This window comes from Coregonus lavaretus (assembly GCF_964263955.1).
Source record: "Coregonus lavaretus genome assembly, chromosome: 26".
NCBI classification, from domain to species: Eukaryota; Metazoa; Chordata; class Actinopteri; order Salmoniformes; family Salmonidae; genus Coregonus; species Coregonus lavaretus.
The window spans coordinates 43,151,618-43,174,117 of NC_140013.1; the positions used below are offsets into that span (position 1 = coordinate 43,151,618).

Here is a 22,500-nt window from a genome sequence, read left to right on the forward strand (position 1 = left end):
CTACTATCTGTTGTTGACCTCTCCTCTCCTCACATCTCTACTATCTGTTGTTGACCTCTCCTCACATCTCTACTATCTGTTGTTGACCTCTCCTCTCCTCACATCGCTACTATCTGTTGTTGACCTCTCCTCTCCTCACATCTCTACTATCTGTTGTTGACCTCTCCTCTCCTCACATCTCTACTATCTGTTGTTGACCTCTCCTCTCCTCACATCTCTACTATCTGTTGTTGACCTCTCCTCACATCTCTACTATATGTTGTTGACCTCTCCTCACATCTCTACTATCTGTTGTTGACCTCTCCTCTCCTCACATCTCTACTATCTGTTGTTGACCTCTCCTCACATCTCTACTATCTGTTGTTGACCTCTCCTCACATCTCTACTATCTGTTGTTGACCTCTCCTCACATCTCTACTATCTGTTGTTGACCTCTCCTCTCCTCACATCTCTACTATCTTTTGTTGACCTCTCCTCTCCTCACATCTCTACTATCTGTTGTTGACCTCTCCTCACATCTCTACTATCTGTTGTTGACCTCTCCTCATATCTCTACTATCTGTTGTTGACCTCTCCTCACATCTCTACTATCTGTTGTTGACCTCTCCTCTCCTCACATCTCTACTATCTGTTGTTGACCTCTCCTCACATCTCTACTATCTGTTGTTGATCTCTCCTCTCCTCACATCTCTACTATCTGTTGTTGACCTCTCCTCTCCTCACATCTCTACTATCTGTTGTTGACCTCTCCTCACATCTCTACTATCTGTTGTTGACCTCTCCTCACATCTCTACTATCTGTTGTTGACCTCTCCTCTCCTCACATCTCTACTATCTTTTGTTGACCTCTCCTCTCCTCACATCTCTACTATCTGTTGTTGTCCTCTCCTCTCCTCACATCTCTACTATCTGTTGTTGACCTCTCCTCACATCTCTACTATCTGTTGTTGACCTCTCCTCATATCTCTACTATCTGTTGTTGACCTCTCCTCACATCTCTACTATCTGTTGTTGACCTCTCCTCTCCTCACATCTCTACTATCTGTTGTTGACCTCTCCTCACATCTCTACTATCTGTTGTTGATCTCTCCTCTCCTCACATCTCTACTATCTGTTGTTGACCTCTCCTCTCCTCACATCTCTACTATCTGTTGTTGACCTCTCCTCACATCTCTACTATCTGTTGTTGACCTCTCCTCACATCTCTACTATCTGTTGTTGACCTCTCCTCACATCTCTACTATCTGTTGTTGACCTCTCCTCTCCTCACATCTCTACTATCTGTTGTTGACCTCTCCTCACATCTCTACTATATGTTGTTGACCTCTCCTCACATCTCTACTATCTGTTGTTGACCTCTCCTCACATCTCTACTATCTGTTGTTGACCTCTCCTCTCCTCACATCTCTACTATCTGTTGTTGACCTCTCCTCACATCTCTACTATATGTTGTTGACCTCTCCTCACATCTCTACTATCTGTTGTTGACCTCTCCTCTCCTCACATCTCTACTATCTGTTGTTGACCTCTCCTCACATCTCTACTATCTGTTGTTGACCTCTCCTCACATCTCTACTATCTGTTGTTGACCTCTCCTCACATCTCTACTATCTGTTGTTGACCTCTCCTCTCCTCACATCTCTACTATCTTTTGTTGACCTCTCCTCTCCTCACATCTCTACTATCTGTTGTTGTCCTCTCCTCTCCTCACATCTCTACTATCTGTTGTTGACCTCTCCTCACATCTCTACTATCTGTTGTTGACCTCTCCTCATATCTCTACTATCTGTTGTTGACCTCTCCTCTCCTCACATCTCTACTATCTGTTGTTGACCTCTCCTCTCCTCACATCTCTACTATCTGTTGTTGACCTCTCCTCTCCTCACATCTCTACTATCTGTTGTTGACCTCTCCTCTCTGCACATCTCTACTATCTGTTGTTGACCTCTCCTCACATCTCTACTATCTGTTGTTGACCTCTCCTCTCCTCATATCTCTACTATCTGTTGTTGACCTCTCCTCTCCTCACATCTCTACTATCTGTTGTTGACCTCTCCTCTCCTCACATCTCTACTATCTGTTGTTGACCTCTCCTCTCCTCACATCTCTACTATCTGTTGTTGACCTCTCCTCACATCTCTACTATCTGTTGTTGACCTCTCCTCACATCTCTACTATCTGTTGTTGACCTCTCCTCTCCTCACATCTCTACTATCTGTTGTTGACCTCTCCTCACATCTCTACTATCTGTTGTTGACCTCTCCTCACATCTCTACCAAATGTTGTTGACCTCTCCTCACATCTCTACTATCTGTTGTTGACCTCTCCTCACATCTCTACTATCTGTTGTTGACCACTCCTCTCCTCACATCTCTACTATCTGTTGTTAACCTCTCCTCTCCTCACATCTCTACTATCTGTTGTTGACCTCTCCTCACATCTCTACTATCTGTTGTTGACCTCTCCTCTCCTCACATCTCTACTATCTGTTTTTGACCTCTCCTCTCCTCACATCTCTACTATCTGTTGTTGACCTCTCCTCTCCTCACATCTCTACTATCTGTTGTTGACCTCTCCTCACATCTCTACTATCTGTTGTTGACCTCTCCTCTCCTCACATCTCTACTATCTGTTGTTGACCTCTCCTCTCCTCACATCTCTACTATCTGTTGTTGACCTCTCCTCTCTGCACATCTCTACTATCTGTTGTTGACCTCTCCTCATATCTCTACTATCTGTTGTTGACCTCTCCTCTCCTCACATCTCTACTATCTGTTGTTGACCTCTCCTCTCCTCACATCTCTACTATCTGTTGTTGACCTCTCCTCTCCTCACATCTCTACTATCTGTTGTTGACCTCTCCTCTCTGCACATCTCTACTATCTGTTGTTGACCTCTCCTCACATCTCTACTATCTGTTGTTGACCTCTCCTCTCCTCATATCTCTACTATCTGTTGTTGACCTCTCCTCTCCTCACATCTCTACTATCTGTTGTTGACCTCTCCTCTCCTCACATCTCTACTATCTGTTGTTGACCTCTCCTCTCCTCACATCTCTACTATCTGTTGTTGACCTCTCCTCACATCTCTACTATCTGTTGTTGACCTCTCCTCACATCTCTACTATCTGTTGTTGACCTCTCCTCTCCTCACATCTCTACTATCTGTTGTTGACCTCTCCTCACATCTCTACTATCTGTTGTTGACCTCTCCTCACATCTCTACTATATGTTGTTGACCTCTCCTCACATCTCTACTATCTGTTGTTGACCTCTCCTCTCCTCACATCTCTACTATCTGTTGTTGACCTCTCCTCACATCTCTACTATCTGTTGTTGACCTCTCCTCACATCTCTACTATCTGTTGTTGACCTCTCCTCACATCTCTACTATCTGTTGTTGACCTCTCCTCTCCTCACATCTCTACTATCTTTTGTTGACCTCTCCTCTCCTCACATCTCTACTATCTGTTGTTGTCCTCTCCTCTCCTCACATCTCTACTATCTGTTGTTGACCTCTCCTCACATCTCTACTATCTGTTGTTGACCTCTCCTCATATCTCTACTATCTGTTGTTGACCTCTCCTCTCCTCACATCTCTACTATCTGTTGTTGACCTCTCCTCTCCTCACATCTCTACTATCTGTTGTTGACCTCTCCTCTCCTCACATCTCTACTATCTGTTGTTGACCTCTCCTCTCTGCACATCTCTACTATCTGTTGTTGACCTCTCCTCACATCTCTACTATCTGTTGTTGACCTCTCCTCTCCTCATATCTCTACTATCTGTTGTTGACCTCTCCTCTCCTCACATCTCTACTATCTGTTGTTGACCTCTCCTCTCCTCACATCTCTACTATCTGTTGTTGACCTCTCCTCTCCTCACATCTCTACTATCTGTTGTTGACCTCTCCTCACATCTCTACTATCTGTTGTTGACCTCTCCTCACATCTCTACTATCTGTTGTTGACCTCTCCTCTCCTCACATCTCTACTATCTGTTGTTGACCTCTCCTCACATCTCTACTATCTGTTGTTGACCTCTCCTCACATCTCTACCAAATGTTGTTGACCTCTCCTCACATCTCTACTATCTGTTGTTGACCTCTCCTCACATCTCTACTATCTGTTGTTGACCTCTCCTCTCCTCACATCTCTACTATCTGTTGTTAACCTCTCCTCTCCTCACATCTCTACTATCTGTTGTTGACCTCTCCTCACATCTCTACTATCTGTTGTTGACCTCTCCTCTCCTCACATCTCTACTATCTGTTTTTGACCTCTCCTCTCCTCACATCTCTACTATCTGTTGTTGACCTCTCCTCTCCTCACATCTCTACTATCTGTTGTTGACCTCTCCTCACATCTCTACTATCTGTTGTTGACCTCTCCTCTCCTCACATCTCTACTATCTGTTGTTGACCTCTCCTCTCCTCACATCTCTACTATCTGTTGTTGACCTCTCCTCTCTGCACATCTCTACTATCTGTTGTTGACCTCTCCTCATATCTCTACTATCTGTTGTTGACCTCTCCTCTCCTCACATCTCTACTATCTGTTGTTGACCTCTCCTCTCCTCACATCTCTACTATCTGTTGTTGACCTCTCCTCTCCTCACATCTCTACTATCTGTTGTTGACCTCTCCTCTCTGCACATCTCTACTATCTGTTGTTGACCTCTCCTCACATCTCTACTATCTGTTGTTGACCTCTCCTCTCCTCATATCTCTACTATCTGTTGTTGACCTCTCCTCTCCTCACATCTCTACTATCTGTTGTTGACCTCTCCTCTCCTCACATCTCTACTATCTGTTGTTGACCTCTCCTCTCCTCACATCTCTACTATCTGTTGTTGACCTCTCCTCACATCTCTACTATCTGTTGTTGACCTCTCCTCACATCTCTACTATCTGTTGTTGACCTCTCCTCTCCTCACATCTCTACTATCTGTTGTTGACCTCTCCTCACATCTCTACTATCTGTTGTTGACCTCTCCTCACATCTCTACCAAATGTTGTTGACCTCTCCTCACATCTCTACTATCTGTTGTTGACCTCTCCTCACATCTCTACTATCTGTTGTTGACCTCTCCTCTCCTCACATCTCTACTATCTGTTGTTAACCTCTCCTCGCCTCACATCTCTACTATCTGTTGTTGACCTCTCCTCACATCTCTACTATCTGTTGTTGACCTCTCCTCTCCTCACATCTCTACTATCTGTTTTTGACCTCTCCTCTCCTCACATCTCTACTATCTGTTGTTGACCTCTCCTCTCCTCACATCTCTACTATCTGTTGTTGACCTCTCCTCACATCTCTACTATCTGTTGTTGACCTCTCCTCTCCTCACATCTCTACTATCTGTTGTTGACCTCTCCTCTCCTCACATCTCTACTATCTGTTGTTGACCTCTCCTCTCTGCACATCTCTACTATCTGTTGTTGACCTCTCCTCACATCTCTACTATCTGTTGTTGACCTCTCCTCTCCTCATATCTCTACTATCTGTTGTTGACCTCTCCTCTCCTCACATCTCTACTATCTGTTGTTGACCTCTCCTCTCCTCACATCTCTACTATCTGTTGTTGACCTCTCCTCTCCTCACATCTCTACTATCTGTTGTTGACCTCTCCTCACATCTCTACTATCTGTTGTTGACCTCTCCTCACATCTCTACTATCTGTTGTTGACCTCTCCTCTCCTCACATCTCTACTATCTGTTGTTGACCTCTCCTCACATCTCTACTATCTGTTGTTGACCTCTCCTCACATCTCTACCAAATGTTGTTGACCTCTCCTCACATCTCTGCTATCTGTTGTTGACCTCTCCTCACATCTCTACTATCTGTTGTTGACCTCTCCTCTCCTCACATCTCTACTATCTGTTGTTGACCTCTCCTCTCCTCACATCTCTACTATATGTTGTTGACCTCTCCTCACATCTCTACTATCTGTTGTTGACCTCTCCTCTCCTCACATATCTATTATCTGTTGTTGACCTCTCCTCACATCTCTACTATCTGTTGTTGACCTCTCCTCACATCTCTACTATATGTTGTTGACCTCTCCTCACATCTCTACTATCTGTTGTTGACCTCTCCTCTCCTCTCCTCACATCTCTACTATCTGTTGTTGACCTCTCCTCTCCTCACATCTCTACTATCTGTTGTTGACCTCTCCTCTCCTCACATCTCTACTATCTGTTTGACCTCTCCTCACATCTCTACTATCTGTTGTTGACCTCTCCTCACATCTCTACTATCTGTTGTTGACCTCTCCTCACATCTCTACTATCTGTTGTTGACCTCTCCTCTCCTCTCATCTCTACTATCTGTTGTTGACCTCTCCTCTCCTCACATCTCTACTATCTGTTGTTGATCTCTCCTCACATCTCTACTATATGTTGTTGACCTCTCCTCACATCTCTACTATCTGTTGTTGAACTCTCCTCACATCCCTAATATCTGTTGTTGACCTCTCCTCACATCCCTACTATCTGTTGTTGACCTCTCCTCTCCTCACATCTCTACTATCTGTTGTTGACCTCTCCTCACATCTCTACTATCTGTTGTTGACCTCTCCTCTCCTCACATCGCTACTATCTGTTGTTGACCTCTCCTCTCCTCACATCTCTACTATCTGTTGTTGACCTCTCCTCTCCTCACATCTCTACTATCTGTTGTTGACCTCTCCTCTCCTCACATCTCTACTATCTGTTGTTGACCTCTCCTCACATCTCTACTATATGTTGTTGACCTCTCCTCACATCTCTACTATCTGTTGTTGACCTCTCCTCTCCTCACATCTCTACTATCTGTTGTTGACCTCTCCTCACATCTCTACTATCTGTTGTTGACCTCTCCTCACATCTCTACTATCTGTTGTTGACCTCTCCTCACATCTCTACTATCTGTTGTTGACCTCTCCTCTCCTCACATCTCTACTATCTTTTGTTGACCTCTCCTCTCCTCACATCTCTACTATCTGTTGTTGTCCTCTCCTCTCCTCACATCTCTACTATCTGTTGTTGACCTCTCCTCACATCTCTACTATCTGTTGTTGACCTCTCCTCATATCTCTACTATCTGTTGTTGACCTCTCCTCACATCTCTACTATCTGTTGTTGACCTCTCCTCTCCTCACATCTCTACTATCTGTTGTTGACCTCTCCTCAATCTCTACTATCTGTTGTTGATCTCTCCTCTCCTCACATCTCTACTATATGTTGTTGACCTCTCCTCACATCTCTACTATCTGTTGTTGAACTCTCCTCACATCCCTAATATCTGTTGTTGACCTCTCCTCACATCCCTACTATCTGTTGTTGACCTCTCCTCTCCTCACATCTCTACTATCTGTTGTTGACCTCTCCTCACATCTCTACTATCTGTTGTTGACCTCTCCTCTCCTCACATCGCTACTATCTGTTGTTGACTTCTCCTCTCCTCACATCTCTACTATCTGTTGTTGACCTCTCCTCTCCTCACATCTCTACTATCTGTTGTTGACCTCTCCTCTCCTCACATCTCTACTATCTGTTGTTGACCTCTCCTCACATCTCTACTATATGTTGTTGACCTCTCCTCACATCTCTACTATCTGTTGTTGTCCTCTCCTCTCCTCACATCTCTACTATCTGTTGTTGACCTCTCCTCACATCTCTACTATCTGTTGTTGACCTCTCCTCACATCTCTACTATCTGTTGTTGACCTCTCCTCACATCTCTACTATCTGTTGTTGACCTCTCCTCTCCTCACATCTCTACTATCTTTTGTTGACCTCTCCTCTCCTCACATCTCTACTATCTGTTGTTGTCCTCTCCTCTCCTCACATCTCTACTATCTGTTGTTGACCTCTCCTCACATCTCTACTATCTGTTGTTGACCTCTCCTCATATCTCTACTATCTGTTGTTGACCTCTCCTCACATCTCTACTATCTGTTGTTGACCTCTCCTCTCCTCACATCTCTACTATCTGTTGTTGACCTCTCCTCAATCTCTACTATCTGTTGTTGATCTCTCCTCTCCTCACATCTCTACTATCTGTTGTTGACCTCTCTTCTCCTCACATCTCTACTATCTGTTGTTGACCTCTCCTCACATCTCTACTATCTGTTGTTGACCTCTCCTCACATCTCTACTATCTGTTGTTGACCTCTCCTCACATCTCTACTATCTGTTGTTGACCTCTCCTCTCCTCACATCTCTACTATCTGTTGTTGACCTCTCCTCACATCTCTACTATATGTTGTTGACCTCTCCTCACATCTCTACTATCTGTTGTTGACCTCTCCTCACATCTCTACTATCTGTTGTTGACCTCTCCTCTCCTCACATCTCTACTATCTGTTGTTGACCTCTCCTCACATCTCTACTATATGTTGTTGACCTCTCCTCACATCTCTACTATCTGTTGTTGACCTCTCCTCCCCTCACATCTCTACTATCTGTTGTTGACCTCTCCTCACATCTCTACTATCTGTTGTTGACCTCTCCTCACATCTCTACTATCTGTTGTTGACCTCTCCTCACATCTCTACTATCTGTTGTTGACCTCTCCTCTCCTCACATCTCTACTATCTTTTGTTGACCTCTCCTCTCCTCACATCTCTACTATCTGTTGTTGTCCTCTCCTCTCCTCACATCTCTACTATCTGTTGTTGACCTCTCCTCACATCTCTACTATCTGTTGTTGACCTCTCCTCATATCTCTACTATCTGTTGTTGACCTCTCCTCTCCTCACATCTCTACTATCTGTTGTTGACCTCTCCTCTCCTTACATCTCTACTATCTGTTGTTGACCTCTCCTCACATCTCTACTATCTGTTGTTGATCTCTCCTCTCCTCACATCTCTACTATCTTTTGTTGACCTCTCCTCTCCTCACATCTCTACTATCTGTTGTTGTCCTCTCCTCTCCTCACATCTCTACTATCTGTTGTTGACCTCTCCTCACATCTCTACTATCTGTTGTTGACCTCTCCTCATATCTCTACTATCTGTTGTTGACCTCTCCTCTCCTCACATCTCTACTATCTGTTGTTGACCTCTCCTCTCCTTACATCTCTACTATCTGTTGTTGACCTCTCCTCACATCTCTACTATCTGTTGTTGATCTCTCCTCTCCTCACATCTCTACTATCTGTTGTTGACCTCTCCTCTCCTCACATCTCTACTATCTGTTGTTGACCTCTCCTCACATCTCTACTATCTGTTGTTGACCTCTCCTCACATCTCTACTATCTGTTGTTGACCTCTCCTCACATCTCTACTATCTGTTGTTGACCTCTCCTCTCCTCACATCTCTACTATCTGTTGTTGACCTCTCCTCACATCTCTACTATCTGTTGTTGACCTCTCCTCACATCTCTACTATCTGTTGTTGACCTCTCCTCACATCTCTACTATCTGTTGTTGACCTCTCCTCTCCTCACATCTCTACTATCTGTTGTTGACCTCTCCTCACATCTCTACTATCTGTTGTTGACCTCTCCTCACATCTCTACTATATGTTGTTGACCTCTCCTCACATCTCTACTATCTGTTGTTGACCTCTCCTCTCATCACATCTTTACTATCTGTTGTTGACCTCTCCTCTCCTCACATCTCTACTATCTGTTGTTGACCTCTCCTCTCCTCACATCTCTACTATCTGTTGTTGACCTCTCCTCACATCTCTACTATATGTTGTTGACCTCTCCTCACATCTCTACTATATGTTGTTGACCTCTCCTCACATCTCTACTATCTGTTGTTGACCTCTCCTCTCCTCACATCTCTACTATATGTTGTTGACCTCTCCTCACATCTCTACTATCTGTGGGACCACCCATACACAAAAATGTATGCACGCATGACTGTAAGTCGCTTTGGATAAAAGCGTCTGCTAAATGGCATATTATTATTATTATTATTTGTTGACCTCTCCTCACATATCTTCTATATGTTGTTGACCTCTCCTCACATCTCTACTATCTGTTGTTGACCTCTCCTCACATCTCTACTATCTGTTGTTGACCTCTCCTCTCCTCACATCTCTACTATCTGTTGTTGACCTCTCCTCTCCTCACATCTCTACTATCTGTTGTTGACCTCTCCTCACATCTCTACTATCTGTTGTTGACCTCTCCTCACATCTCTACTATCTGTTGTTGACCTCTCCTCACATCTCTATTATCTGTTGTTGACCTCTTCTCTCCTCACATCTCTACTATTTGTTGTTGACCTCTCCTCACATCTCTACTATCTGTTGTTGACCTCTCCTCTCCTCACATCTCTACTATATGTTGTTGACCTCTCTCCTCACATCTCTACTCTCTGTTGTTGACCTCTCCTCTCCTCACATCTCTACTATATGTTGTTGACCTCTCCTCTCCTCACATCTCTACTATCTGTTGTTGACCTCTCCTCTCCTCACATCTCTACTATCTGTTGTTGACCTCTCCTCTCCTCACATCTCTACTATCTGTTGTTGACCTCTCCTCTCCTCACATCTCTACTATCTGTTGTTGACCTCTCCTCACATCTCTACTATCTGTTGTTGACCTCTCCTCTCCTCACATCTCTACTCTCTGTTGTTGACCTCTCCTCTCCTCACATCTCTACTCTCTGTTGTTGACCTCTCCTCTCCTCACATCTCTACTATCTGTTGTTGACCTCTCCTCACATCTCTACTATCTTTTGTTGACCTCTCCCCTCCTCACATCTCTACTCTCTGTTGTTGACCTCTCCTCTCCTCACATCTCTACTATCTGTTGTTGACCTCTCCTCTCCTCACATCTCTACTCTCTGTTGTTGACCTCTCCTCTCCTCTCCTCACATCTCTTCTATCTGTTGTTGACCTCTCCTCACATCTCTACTATCTGTTGTTGACCTCTCCTCTCCTCACATCTCTACTATCTGTTGTTGACCTCTCCTCACATCTCTACTATCTGTTGTTGACCTCTCCTCACATCTCTACTATCTGTTGTTGACCTCTCCTCACATCTCTACTATATGTTGTTGACCTCTCCTCACATCTCTACTATCTGTTGTTGACCTCTCCTCACATCTCTACTATCTGTTGTTGACCTCTCCTCATATCTCTACTATCTGTTGTTGACCTCTCCTCTCCTCACATCTCTACTATCTTTTGTTGACCTCTCCTCTCCTCACATCTCTACTATCTGTTGTTGACCTCTCCTCACATCTCTACTATCTGTTGTTGACCTCTCCTCTCTGCACATCTCTACTATCTGTTGTTGACCTCTCCTCACATCTTTACTATCTGTTGTGGACTGGTCAGCGACCGCTTTGTTGAGATGACCTTGTGCTGGACATCTTCTGAGAGAGGAGACAGGAGGAGAGGCACAGAGCCAGCCGCTGTAGTCTTAATGAAGTCACTATTGTCCGCTTTGAAATTTAAAACAGGGTAATCACACACACACACACAGTGCTGACTTTGTTGCATTTTCAGTCATCTATTTATTGCATGTGTTGTGCTTATGGAGATGTGTGTGATCACATGTGTTATTCTGAGCCCTCAACTGGTTTCACCCAGCCTCCCTAGAACAGAGTAGACAGCTAACAAGATGAGTGTGAGTAAAAAGGAGGAAATGTTTTGTCTTGTATTATGTTAGATTAAATCTCCCTGGCTGGCTGGCTGGCTGGCTGGCTGGCTGGCTGGCTGGCTGGCTGGCTGGCGTGGGAGGGAGAGCTCAGAACTCAGCTGTTTAGCTGTGTTTTTGATTGGATTACCAAAGCCAGTGTTCAACATTCCTTCTTACGGGCGGATTCCTGATTCCTCCAACGGGAATATTTCAGCATGCATTAGAGTGATGCCGTGAAGCACTTATTCCGCAGTACCTTAACTTCCTGCAGCCTAGCTAGCAGAGGGGTGTGTGAGAGTGAGACCAGACCAGACAAGACCAGAGAGTAATACTTCCTCAGAGCTTCTCTTATAGTCTGTGTCCTAAACAGCTCCTTATGCCCTATATAGTCCCATAGGGCTCTGGTCAAAGTTTGTGCACTAAACAGGGAATAAGGGTGCAATACAGAAGATAGCCCTATTTGGTAAAAGACCAAGTCCATATTATGGCAAGAACAGCTCAAATAAGCAAAGAGAAACGACAGTCCATCATTACTTCAAGACATGAAGGTCAGTCAATACAGAACATTTCAAGAACTTTTAAAGTTTCTTCAAGTGCAGTCGCAAAAACCATCAAGCGCTATGATGAAACTGGCTCTCATGAGGACCGCCACAGGAATGGAAGACCCAGAGTTACCTCTGCTGCAGAGTTCATTAGAGTTAACTGCACCTCAGAATGCAGCCCAAATAAATGCTTCACAGAGTTCAAGTAACAGACACATCTCAACATCAACTGTTCAGAGGAGACTGTGTGAATCAGGCCTTCATGGTTGAATTGCTGCAGAGAAACCAATACTAAAGGACACCAATAAGAAGAAGAGACTTGCTTGGGCCAAGAAACACGAGCAATGGACATTAGACCGGTGGAAATCTGTCCTTTGGTCAAATTTAAGATTTTTGGTTCCAACCGCTGTGTCTTTGTGAGACGCATAGTAGGTGAACAGATGATCTCCGCATGTGTGGTTCCCACCGTGAAGCATGGAGGAGGAGGTGTGATGGTGTGGGGGTGCTTTGCTGGTGACACTGTCTGTGATTTATTTAGAATTCAAGGCACACAGCATTCTGCAGCGATATGCCATCCCATCTGGTTTGCGCTTAGTGGGACTATCATTTGTTTTTCAACGGGACAATGACTCAACACACCTCCAGGCAGTGTAAGGGCTATTTGACCAAAAAGGAGAGTGATGGAGTGCTGCATCAGATGACCTGGCCTCCACAATCACCCGACCTCAACCAAATTGAGATGGTTTGGTATGAGTCGGACGGCAGAGTGAAGGAAAAGCAGCCAACAAGTGATCAGCATATGTGGGAACTCTTTCAAGACTGTTGGAAAATTATTCCAGGTGAAGCTGGTTGAGAGAATGCCAAGAGTGTGCAAAGCTGTCATCAAGGCAAAGGGTGGCTCCTTTGAGAATCTTTAAATATAAAATATATTTTGATTTATTTAACACTTTTTTGTTTACTACATGATTCCATATGTGTTATTTCATAGTTTTGATGTCTTCACTATTATTCTACAATGTAGAAAATAGTTTTAAAAAATAAAGAAAAACCCTTGAATGAGTAGGTGTGTCCACACTTTCGACTGGTAGTGTATATTCTTCACTAACGTCTCCTCCTAGCCTGAGTGACCTACAGAGGTGTGAATATTGTCTAGATGGAGTAAGAACCCCTTTCTGAATTATTTAGACAAAACCAGTTGATTTTGGTCTCCACATCCAGCTCTGTCCTCTCTCCTCTGTCCTCTCATCTGTCCTCTCTCCTCTGTCCTCTCCTCTGTCCTCTCTCGTCTGTCCTCTGTCCTCTCTCCTCTGTCCTCTCCTCTGTCATTTACATTTACGTCATTTAGCAGACGCTCTTATCCAGAGCGACTTACAAATTGGTGCATTCACCGTATAGCCAGTGGGATAACCACTTTACCATTTATTTATTTTTTGGGTGGGGTAAGGGGGGGTTAGAAGGATTACTTTATCCTATTCCAGGTGTTCCTTAAAGAGGTGGGGTTTCAAATGTCTCCGGAAGGTGGTGAGTGACTCCGCTGCCCTGGCGTCGTGAGGGAGCTTGTTCCACCATTGGGGTGCCAGAGCAGCGAACAGTTTTGACTGGGCTTAGCGGGAACTATGCTTCCGCAGAGGAAGGGGAGCCAGCAGGCCAGAGGTGGATGAACCCAATGCCCTCGTTTGGGTGTAGGGACTGATCAGAGCCTGAAGATACGGAGGTGCCGTTCCCCTCACAGCTCCGTAGGCAAGCACCATGGTCTTGTAGCAGATGCGAGCTTCAACTGGAAGCCAGTGTAGTGTGCGGAGGAGCGGGGTGACGTGAGAGAACTTGGGAAGGTTGAACACCAGACGGGCTGCGGCATTCTGGATGAGTTGTAGGGGTTTAATGGCACAGGCAGGGAGCCCAGCCAACAGCGAGTTGCAGTAATCCAGACGGGAGATGACAAGTGCCTGGATTAGGACCTGTGCCGCTTCCTGTGTAAGGCAGGGTCGTACTCTCCGAATGTTGTAGAGCATGAACCTACAGGATCGGGTCACCGCCTTGATGTTAGCAGAGAACGACAGGGTGTTGTCCAGGGTCACGCCAAGGCTCTTCGCACTCTGGGAGGAGGACACAACGGAGTTGTCAACCGTGATGGCGAGATCATGGAACGGGCAGTCCTTCCCCGGGAGGAAAAGCAGCTCCGTCTTGCCAAGGTTCAGCTTGAGGTGGTGATCCGTCAGCCGTACTGATATGTCTGCCAGACATGCAGAGATGCGATTCGCCACCTGGTTATCAGAAGGGGGAAAGGAGAAGATGAGTTGTTGGTCGTCTGCGTAGCAATGATAGGAGAGGCCATGTGAGGATATGACAGAGCCAAGTGACTTGGTGTATAGCGAGAATAGGAGAGGGCCTAGAACTGAGCCCTGGGGGACACCAGTGGTGAGAGCACGTGGTGCGGAGACAGCTTCTCGCCACGCCACTTGGTAGGAGCGACCGGTCAGGTAGGACGCGATCCAAGAGTGAGCCGCGCCGGAGATGCCCAGCTCAGAGAGGGTGGAGAGGAGGATCTGATGGTTCACAGTATCAAAGGCAGCAGACAGGTCTAGAAAGACGAGAGCAGAGGACAGAGAGTTAGCTTTAGCAGTGTGGAGAGCCTCCGTGACACAGAGAAGAGCAGTCTCAGTTGAATGACCAGTCTTGAAACCTGACTGGTTTGGATCAAGAAGGTCATTCTGAGAGAGATAGCAAGAGAGTTGGCTAAAGACTCAATAGATTTGGAGAGAAAAGAAAGAAGGGATACTGGTTTGTAGTTGTTGACATCAGAGGGATCGAGTGTTGGTTTTTTGAGAAGGGGTGCAACTCTCGCTCTCTTGAAGACGGAAGGGACATAGCCAGCGGTCAAGGATGAGTTGATCAGCGAGGTGAGGTAAGGGAGAAGGTCACCGGAGATGGTCTGGAGAAGAGAGGAGGGGATAGGGTCAAGCGGGCAGGTTGTTGGGCGGCCGGCTGTCACAAGTCGCAAGATTTTATCTGGAGAGAGAGGGGAGAAAGAAGTCAAAGCATAGGGTAGGGCAGTGTGAGCAGGACCAGCAGTGTCATTTGACTTAACAAACGAGGATCGGATGTCGTCAACCTTCTTTTCAAAATGGTTGACGAAGTCATCCACAGAGAGGGGGGGGGGGATTCAGCAGGGAGGAGAAGGTGGCAAAGAGCTTCCTAGGGTTAGATGCAGATGCTTGGAATTTAGAGTGGTAGAAAGTGGCCTTAGCAGCAGAAACAGATGAAGAAAATGTAGAGAGGAGGGAGTGAAAAGATGCCAGGTCCGCAGGGAGTCTAGTTTTCCTCCATTTCCGCTCGGCTGCCCGGAGCCCTGTTCTGCGAGCTCGCAATGAGTCATCAAGCCACGGAGCTGGAGGGGAGGACCGAGCCGGCCGGGAGGATAAGGGACAGAGAGAGTCAAAGGATGCAGAAAGGGAGGAGAGGAGGGTTGATGAGGCAGAATCAGGAGATTGGAGGGAGAAGGATTGAGCAGAGGGAGGAGATGATAGGATGGAAGAGGAGAGAGTAGCGGGAGAGAGAGAGCGAAGGTTGCGACGATGCATTACCATCTGAGTAGGGGCAGAGTGAGTAGTGTTGGAGGAGAGCGAGAGAGAAAAGGATACAAAGTAGTGGTCGGAGACATGGAGGGGAGTTGCACTGAGATTAGTAGAAGAACAGCATCTAGTAAAGATGAGGTCAAGCGTATTGCCTGCCTTGTGAGTAGGGGGGGACGGTCAGAGGTTGAGGTCAAAAGAGGAGAGGAGTGGAAAGAAGGAGGCAGAGAGAAATGAGTCTAAGGTAGACGTAGGGAGGTTGAAGTCACCCAGAACTGTGAGGGGTGAGCCATCCTCAGGAAAGGAACTTATCAAGGCGTCAAGCTCATTGATGAACTCTCCAAGGGAACCTGGAGGGCGATAGATGACAAGGATATTAAGCTTAAATGGGCTAGTGACTGTGACAGCATGGAATTCAAATGAGGAGATAGACAGATGGGTCAGGGGAAAAATAGAGAATGTCCATTTGGGAGAGATGAGGATTCCTGTGCCACCACCCCGCTGACCAGATGCTCTCTGGGTATGCGAGAACACATGGTCAGACGAGGAGAGAGCAGTAGGAGTAGCAGTGTTTTCAGTGGTAATCCATGTTTCCGTCAGCGCCAAGAAGTCGAGGGACTGGAGGGTAGCATAGGCTGAGATGAACTCTGCCTTGTTGGCAGCAGAACGGCAGTTCCAGAGGCTGCCTGAGACCTGGAACTCCACGTGGGTGGTGCGTACAGGGCCACCAGGTTAGAGAGGCAGCAGCCACGCGGTGTGAGGCGTTTGTGTAGCCTGTGCGGAGAGGAGAGAACAGGGATAGACAGAGGCATAGTTGACAGGTTGCAGAAAATGGCTACAATAATGCAAAGGAGATTGGAATGAAATGAACTAAACATCTGGGAAAGGCGAGAGCGGGGCCTCCCTCACCACAACACCCAAATATAACTCTCCCAACTTCCACCTCAGAAACTATAATTGTTGTAAACTACAGCGGTTCAATGTTTTCTAGGAATAGACTAACTTAGTTTATTCAGCTAGCTAACTAGATACAGTATTCTTCCGTGAAAATCGTCCAGGGCACCTAGTCATAAGACGCCACAGCCAGCTAGCATGCCGGACTCCAACAACACGGTTTAGCACCAATACTCGGCCACAACAAACCACCAGTGTGTCAACACGCCAAGCAGATCGTTCGTGTCCGTGTCTAACGTTGTGGGTTAGTCCCGACAGCTTGAGCGAGTCCGTCATCAACTTATTCAGCCAGTTAGTTAGCTAGAATAGTTAGCATACTAGCTAGCCATTGCTTTCAGACAAAGAAGAAACCCCTCCTTTCACGGCACGAACACACAGAGAGAGCAAAACTAACGTTAACTAGTCACCCATGTCCCGAATTCCTTGAACGACTCTAGCTACCAATATGTAAAAATAAAACACAAATGTAGGTTATAACTTACCCCTAGCAGCTACTGTTAGCTAGCCAAGTGCAAAGCTAGCCACTGAATTGAAACCTGTCCTCTGTCCTCTGTCCTCTGTCCTCTCTCCTCTGTCCTCTCTCCTCTGTCCTCTCTCCTCTGTCCTCTCTCTTCTCTACAGACCAAGTGAGGAACAGTTACTACATAGGTCTGGATGGATCTCTGCGTCTGGTGCTGGCCAACGGTATGGAGGTGTCCCTGCACACGGAGCCCCACCTGCTGGCCGGGACGGTCAACCCCACGGTCAGCAAGAGGAATGTTACCCTGGCCATCGACAACGGGCTCAACCTGGTAGAGTGGAGGCAGCGTAAGGAGCAGGCCAGAGGACAGGTCACCGTGTACGGACGACGACTCAGGGTAAGGATGTGTTTAGAGATACATACTTAAAGGTTCTTGTTGGATAATATGGCATGTGTTCCCTGCAGTCTTCATTGCCTATATTGGTATCTCTGAGATGAGAAATGAAACCACAGGTTTCCTGGGTGTGGGAGTCATGTGTGTAAACCAGGGCTGTATCTAGGGGTCAACGGAGCAAATCAACATTTATTTGTCACGTGCACAGGATATAGCAGTTGTGAACAGTACAGTGAAATGCTCAGCTCTCTAAATTGACATCAGCCTGCAGTGTGTGTAGGTCTCTTGTATGTGTCTGACCTCTGACCTCTGGGGGTCAACGGAGCATGGCTGCGGTGTGATGGATTCACAGTTGACCTGAGGGACCTTGACTCATCTCTTCTGGACTGTATCAACCTCTCCCTCTCCCTCTCCCCCTGTCTATCTCACTCTCTCTCTGTCTCTCTCTCTGTCTCTCTCTCTCTCTTTCTCTCTCTGTCTCTCTCTCTCTCTTTCTCTCTCTGTCTCTCTCTCTCTCTCTCTCTCTCTCTCTCTCTTTCTCTCTCTGTCTCTCTCTCTCTCTTTCTCTCTCTGTCTCTCTCTCTCTCTCTCTGTCTCTCTTTCTCTCTCTGTCTCTCTCTCTCTCTTTCTCTCTCTGTCTCTCTCTCTCTCTCTCTCTCTCTCTCTCTCTGTCTCCCTTTCTCTCTCTGTCTTTCTCTCCTCTCCTCCTCACTCACTCACTCACGCACTCACTCACTCACTCACTCACTCTCTCTCACTCTCTTTCTCTCTTTCTCTCCCCTCTCTCTCAGTTGGTGGTGTGAGGGTGCTGGGGTTGGTGTGAGGGTGCTGTGGGTGGTGTGAGGGTGCTGTGGTTGGTGTGAGGGTGCTGTGGGTGGTGAGAGGGTGCTGTGCGTGGTGAGAGGGTGCTGTGGGTGGTGAGAGGGTGCTGTGGTTGGTGTGAGGGTGCTGTGGGTGTTGAGAGGGTGCTGTGGGTGGTGAGAGGGTGCTGTGGTTGGTGTGAGTGTGCTGTGGTTGGTGTGAGGGTGTTGTGGTTGGTGTGAGGGTGTTGTGGTTGGTGTGAGGGTGCTGTGGGTGGTGAGAGGGTGCTGTGGGTGGTGAGAGGGTGCTGTTGGTGTTTAGAAGGTGCTGTGGGTGGTGAGAGGGTGCTGTGGGTGTTGAGAGGGTGCTGTGGGTGATGAGAGGGTGCTGTGGGTGTTGAGAGGGTGCTGTGGTTGGTGTAAGGGTGATGTGGGTGTTGAGAGGGTGCTGTGGTTGGTGTGAGGGTGCTGTGGGTGTTGAGAGGGTGCTGTGGGTGGTGAGAGGGTGCTGTGGGTGGTGAGAGGGTGCTGTGGTTGGTGTGAGGGTGATGTGGGTGGTGAGAGGGTGCTGTGGTTGGTGTGAGGGTGCTGTGGGTGGTGAGAGGGTGCTGTGGGTGGTGAGAGAGTGCTGTGGGTGTTGAGAGGGTGCTGTGGGTGGTGAGAGGGTGCTGTGGTTGGTGTGAGGGTGCTGTGGTTGGTGAGAGGGTGCTGTGGGTGGTGAGAGGGTGCTGTGGTTGGTGTGAGGGTGCTGTGGGTGGTGAGAGGGTGCTGTGGGTGGTGAGAGGGTGCTGTGGTTGGTGTGAGGGTGCTGTGGGTGGTGTGAGGGTGCTGTGGGTGGTGAGAGGGTGCTGTGGGTGTTGAGAGGGTGCTGTGGGTGGTGAGAGGGTGCTGTGGGTGTTGAGAGGGTGCTGTGGGTGGTGAGAGGGTGCTGTGGGTGGTGAGAGGGTGCTGTGGGTGGTGAGAGGGTGCTGTGGGTGTTTAGAGGGTGCTGTGGGTGGTGAGAGGGTGCTGTGGGTGGTGAGAGGGTGCTGTGGGTGGTGAGATGGTGCTGTGGGTGGTGAGAGGGTGCTGTGGGTGTTGAGAGGGTGCTGTGGGTGTTGAGAGGGTGCTGTTGGTGGTGAGAGGGTGCTGTGGGTGGTGTGAGGGTGCTGGGGTTGGTGTGAGGGTGCTGTGGGTGGTGAGAGGGTGCTGTGGGTGGTGAGAGGGTGCTGTGGGTGTTGAGAGGGTGCTGTGGGTGGTGAGAGGGTGCTGTGGGTGGTGTGAGGGTGCTGGGGTTGGTGTGAGGGTGCTGTGGGTGGTGAGAGGGTGCTGTGGGTGGTGAGAGGGTGCTGTGGGTGTTGAGAGGGTGCTGTGGGTGGTGAGAGGGTGCTGTGGGTGTTGAGAGGGTGCTGTGGGTGGTGAGAGGGTGCTGTGGGTGGTGAGAGGGTGCTGTGGGTGGTGAGAGGGTGCTGTGGGTGTTGAGAGGGTGCTGTGGGTGTTGAGAGGGTGCTGTGGGTGGTGAGAGGGTGCTGTGGGTGGTGTGAGGGTGCTGGGGTTGGTGTGAGGGTGCTGTGGGTGGTGAGAGGGTGCTGTGGGTGGTGAGAGGGTGCTGTGGGTGGTGAGAGGGTGCTGTGGGTGGTGAGAGGGTGCTGTGGGTGGTGAGAGGGTGCTGTGGGTGTTGAGAGGGTGCTGTGGGTGGTGAGAGGGTGCTGTGGGTGGTGTGAGGGTTCTGGGGTTGGTGTGAGGGTGCTGTGGGTGGTGAGAGGGTGCTGTGGGTGGTGAGAGGGTGCTGTGGGTGTTGAGAGGGTGCTGTGGGTGGTGAGAGGGTGCTGTGGGTGGTGAGAGGGTGCTGTGGGTGTTGAGAGGTTGCTGTGGGTGGTGAGAGGGTGCTGTGGGTGGTGAGAGGGTGCTGTGGGTGTTGAGAGGGTGCTGTGGGTGTTGAGAGGGTGCTGTGGGTGGTGAGAGGGTGCTGTGGGTGGTGAGAGGGTGCTGTGGGTGTTGAGAGGGTGCTGTGGGTGGTGAGAGGGTGCTGTGGGTGGTGAGAGGGTGCTGTGGGTGTTGAGAGGGTGCTGTGGGTGATGAGAGGTTGCTGTGGGTGGTGAGAGGGTGCTGTGGGTGGTGAGAGGGTGCTGTGGGTGTTGAGAGGGTGCTGTGGGTGTTGAGAGGGTGCTGTGGGTGGTGAGAGGGTGCTGTGGGTGATGTGCCCAGTGTAATTACAGACACGCAGGGTGATATTGGGGAGGGGGGACGACTCCGGATTCCGTGGAGCTGCTCAGTGAGGATGGAGGAATATATAAAATAATAAATAATTAGTCATTTAGCAGACGCTCTTATCCAGAGCGACTTACAGGAGCAATTAGGGTTAAGTGCCTTGCTCAAGGGCACATCGACAGATTTTTCACCTAGTCGGCTCGGGTATTAGAACCAGCGACCTTTCGGTTACTGGCACAACGCTCTTAACCACTAAGCTACCTGCCACCCTATAGAGGAAGATAATGACTCAATGACTAGCTGTCTGATGTCCCATCAATGACTAGCTGTCTGATATCCCATCAATGACTAGCTGTCTGATATTCCATCAATGACTATCTGTCTGATGTCCCATCAAAGACTAGCTGTCTGATATCCCATCAATGACTAACTGTCTGATATTCCATCAATGACTAGCTGTCTGATATCCCATCAATGACTAGCTGTCTGATATCCCACCCAAATGGGTCTGATCATGGTGGGTCTGATCATGATGGGTCTGATCATGGTGGGTCTGATCATGATGGGTCTGATCATGGTGGGTCTGATCTTGATGGGTCTGATCATGCTGGGTCTGATCAATGGGTCTGATCAATGGGTCTGATCATGGTGGGTCTGATCATGATGGGTCTGATCATGGTGGGTCTGATCAATGGGTCTGATCAATGGGTCTGATCATGGTGGGTCTGATCATGGTGGGTCTGATCATGGTGGGTCTGATCATGATGGGTCTGATCATGGTGGGTCTGATCATGATGGGTCTGATCATGGTGGGTCTGATCACAGGGTGATTTCTCTGTTTCCTCTGCTTTCCTTTTTATGGAGGTTTTAAGAGTGGGGGAAGAGACAGCAACAGTGTATGAGTGTAGTAGGCATAAACCTTTAAATGTGGTGTTCTTACAGGAGACCCACCGTGGTAATGAGGTGGTGTGGGGGGGGGCATGGAGTGGGAGGGGCAGTACTTCCTTAGTTACAGGAGTAGCAGTTCTGTTCTCATCAGGCCTAGATCTTAAAGTCATATCTACCTCAGAGGTGGAGAAAGGGGCGGGTGTTAGTGGTTCAGGTAGAAATAGGGATCAGAAATCTGATCATGAGCAGGATATTAGAGGCATTGAGGATAGCCTTATTGGGCAGCAGGATTTAGGGTCAGAGAAGGAGTTGCGGCTTAAGCGGACACAGCCAGGGATCAGGTAAAGGGTGTGCTTTTTAGAGCACGGATGGCTACCCTGAAGGACATGGATGCTCCGAGTGCGTTCTTCAACACAGAGAGGAAGTCGGCTCAGCAGAAGCAGATGTTCCATCTACGGCGTCCTTCAGTGTCTCTGATGTCGGATCCAGTGGAGATGAGGAGGATGACTATGGACTTCTACACAGACCTCTACAGTGACAGCAACATGATCCACAGTGTGCTCAGGAGACACGCCCACACTTATAACGAGGGGGAATCTAAAGGTGCAACAACTAGGCTGGGTTGCTAATATGATGAGGATTGGCATTGACAAGGCCTTTGGCTTCTGAACAATGAAAGAAAGTTGATATGAAAACCAATAGAACAGGAGAGAAATGGTGGTGGGGTCCAATAGGAAGTAGATGGAAATAAATGTACCAAAATGATATTAGTGTGTGTGTGTGTGTGTGTGTGTGTGTGTGTGTGTGTGTGTGTGTGTGTGTGTGTGTGTGTGTGTGTGTGTGTGTGTGTGTGGGATGCAACGCTACTCGACACTGCTAATGGGAAGGTGCCACTTTGTCTGTCATTGGCTGTTCATTTAATGGACCTGGTGGCTATTTAGAAGTGAATGGTTCTAATGTACAGTGAGGGAAAAAAAGTATTTGATCCCCTGCTGATTTTGTACGTTTGCCCACTGACAAAGACATGATCAGTCTAGAATTTTAATGGTAGGTTTATTTGAACAATGAGAGACAGAATAAAAACAAAAAAAATCCAGAAAAACGCATGTAAAA

General features: G+C 47.8%; 1 protein-coding gene across 1 annotated transcript in view; it reads left to right on the plus strand.

Annotated features, from left to right (window-relative positions):
• LOC311102050 (teneurin-4-like) overlaps positions 1-22,500 on the plus strand; it is a gene marked incomplete at both ends in the record, with an annotated part of 156,975 nt that overhangs the window by 91,593 nt on the left and 42,882 nt on the right. Inside the window, 1 exon segment of the mRNA XM_084143265.1 lies at positions 17,277-17,512. Coding sequence (XP_083999391.1) covers positions 17,277-17,512 — 236 coding nt within the window.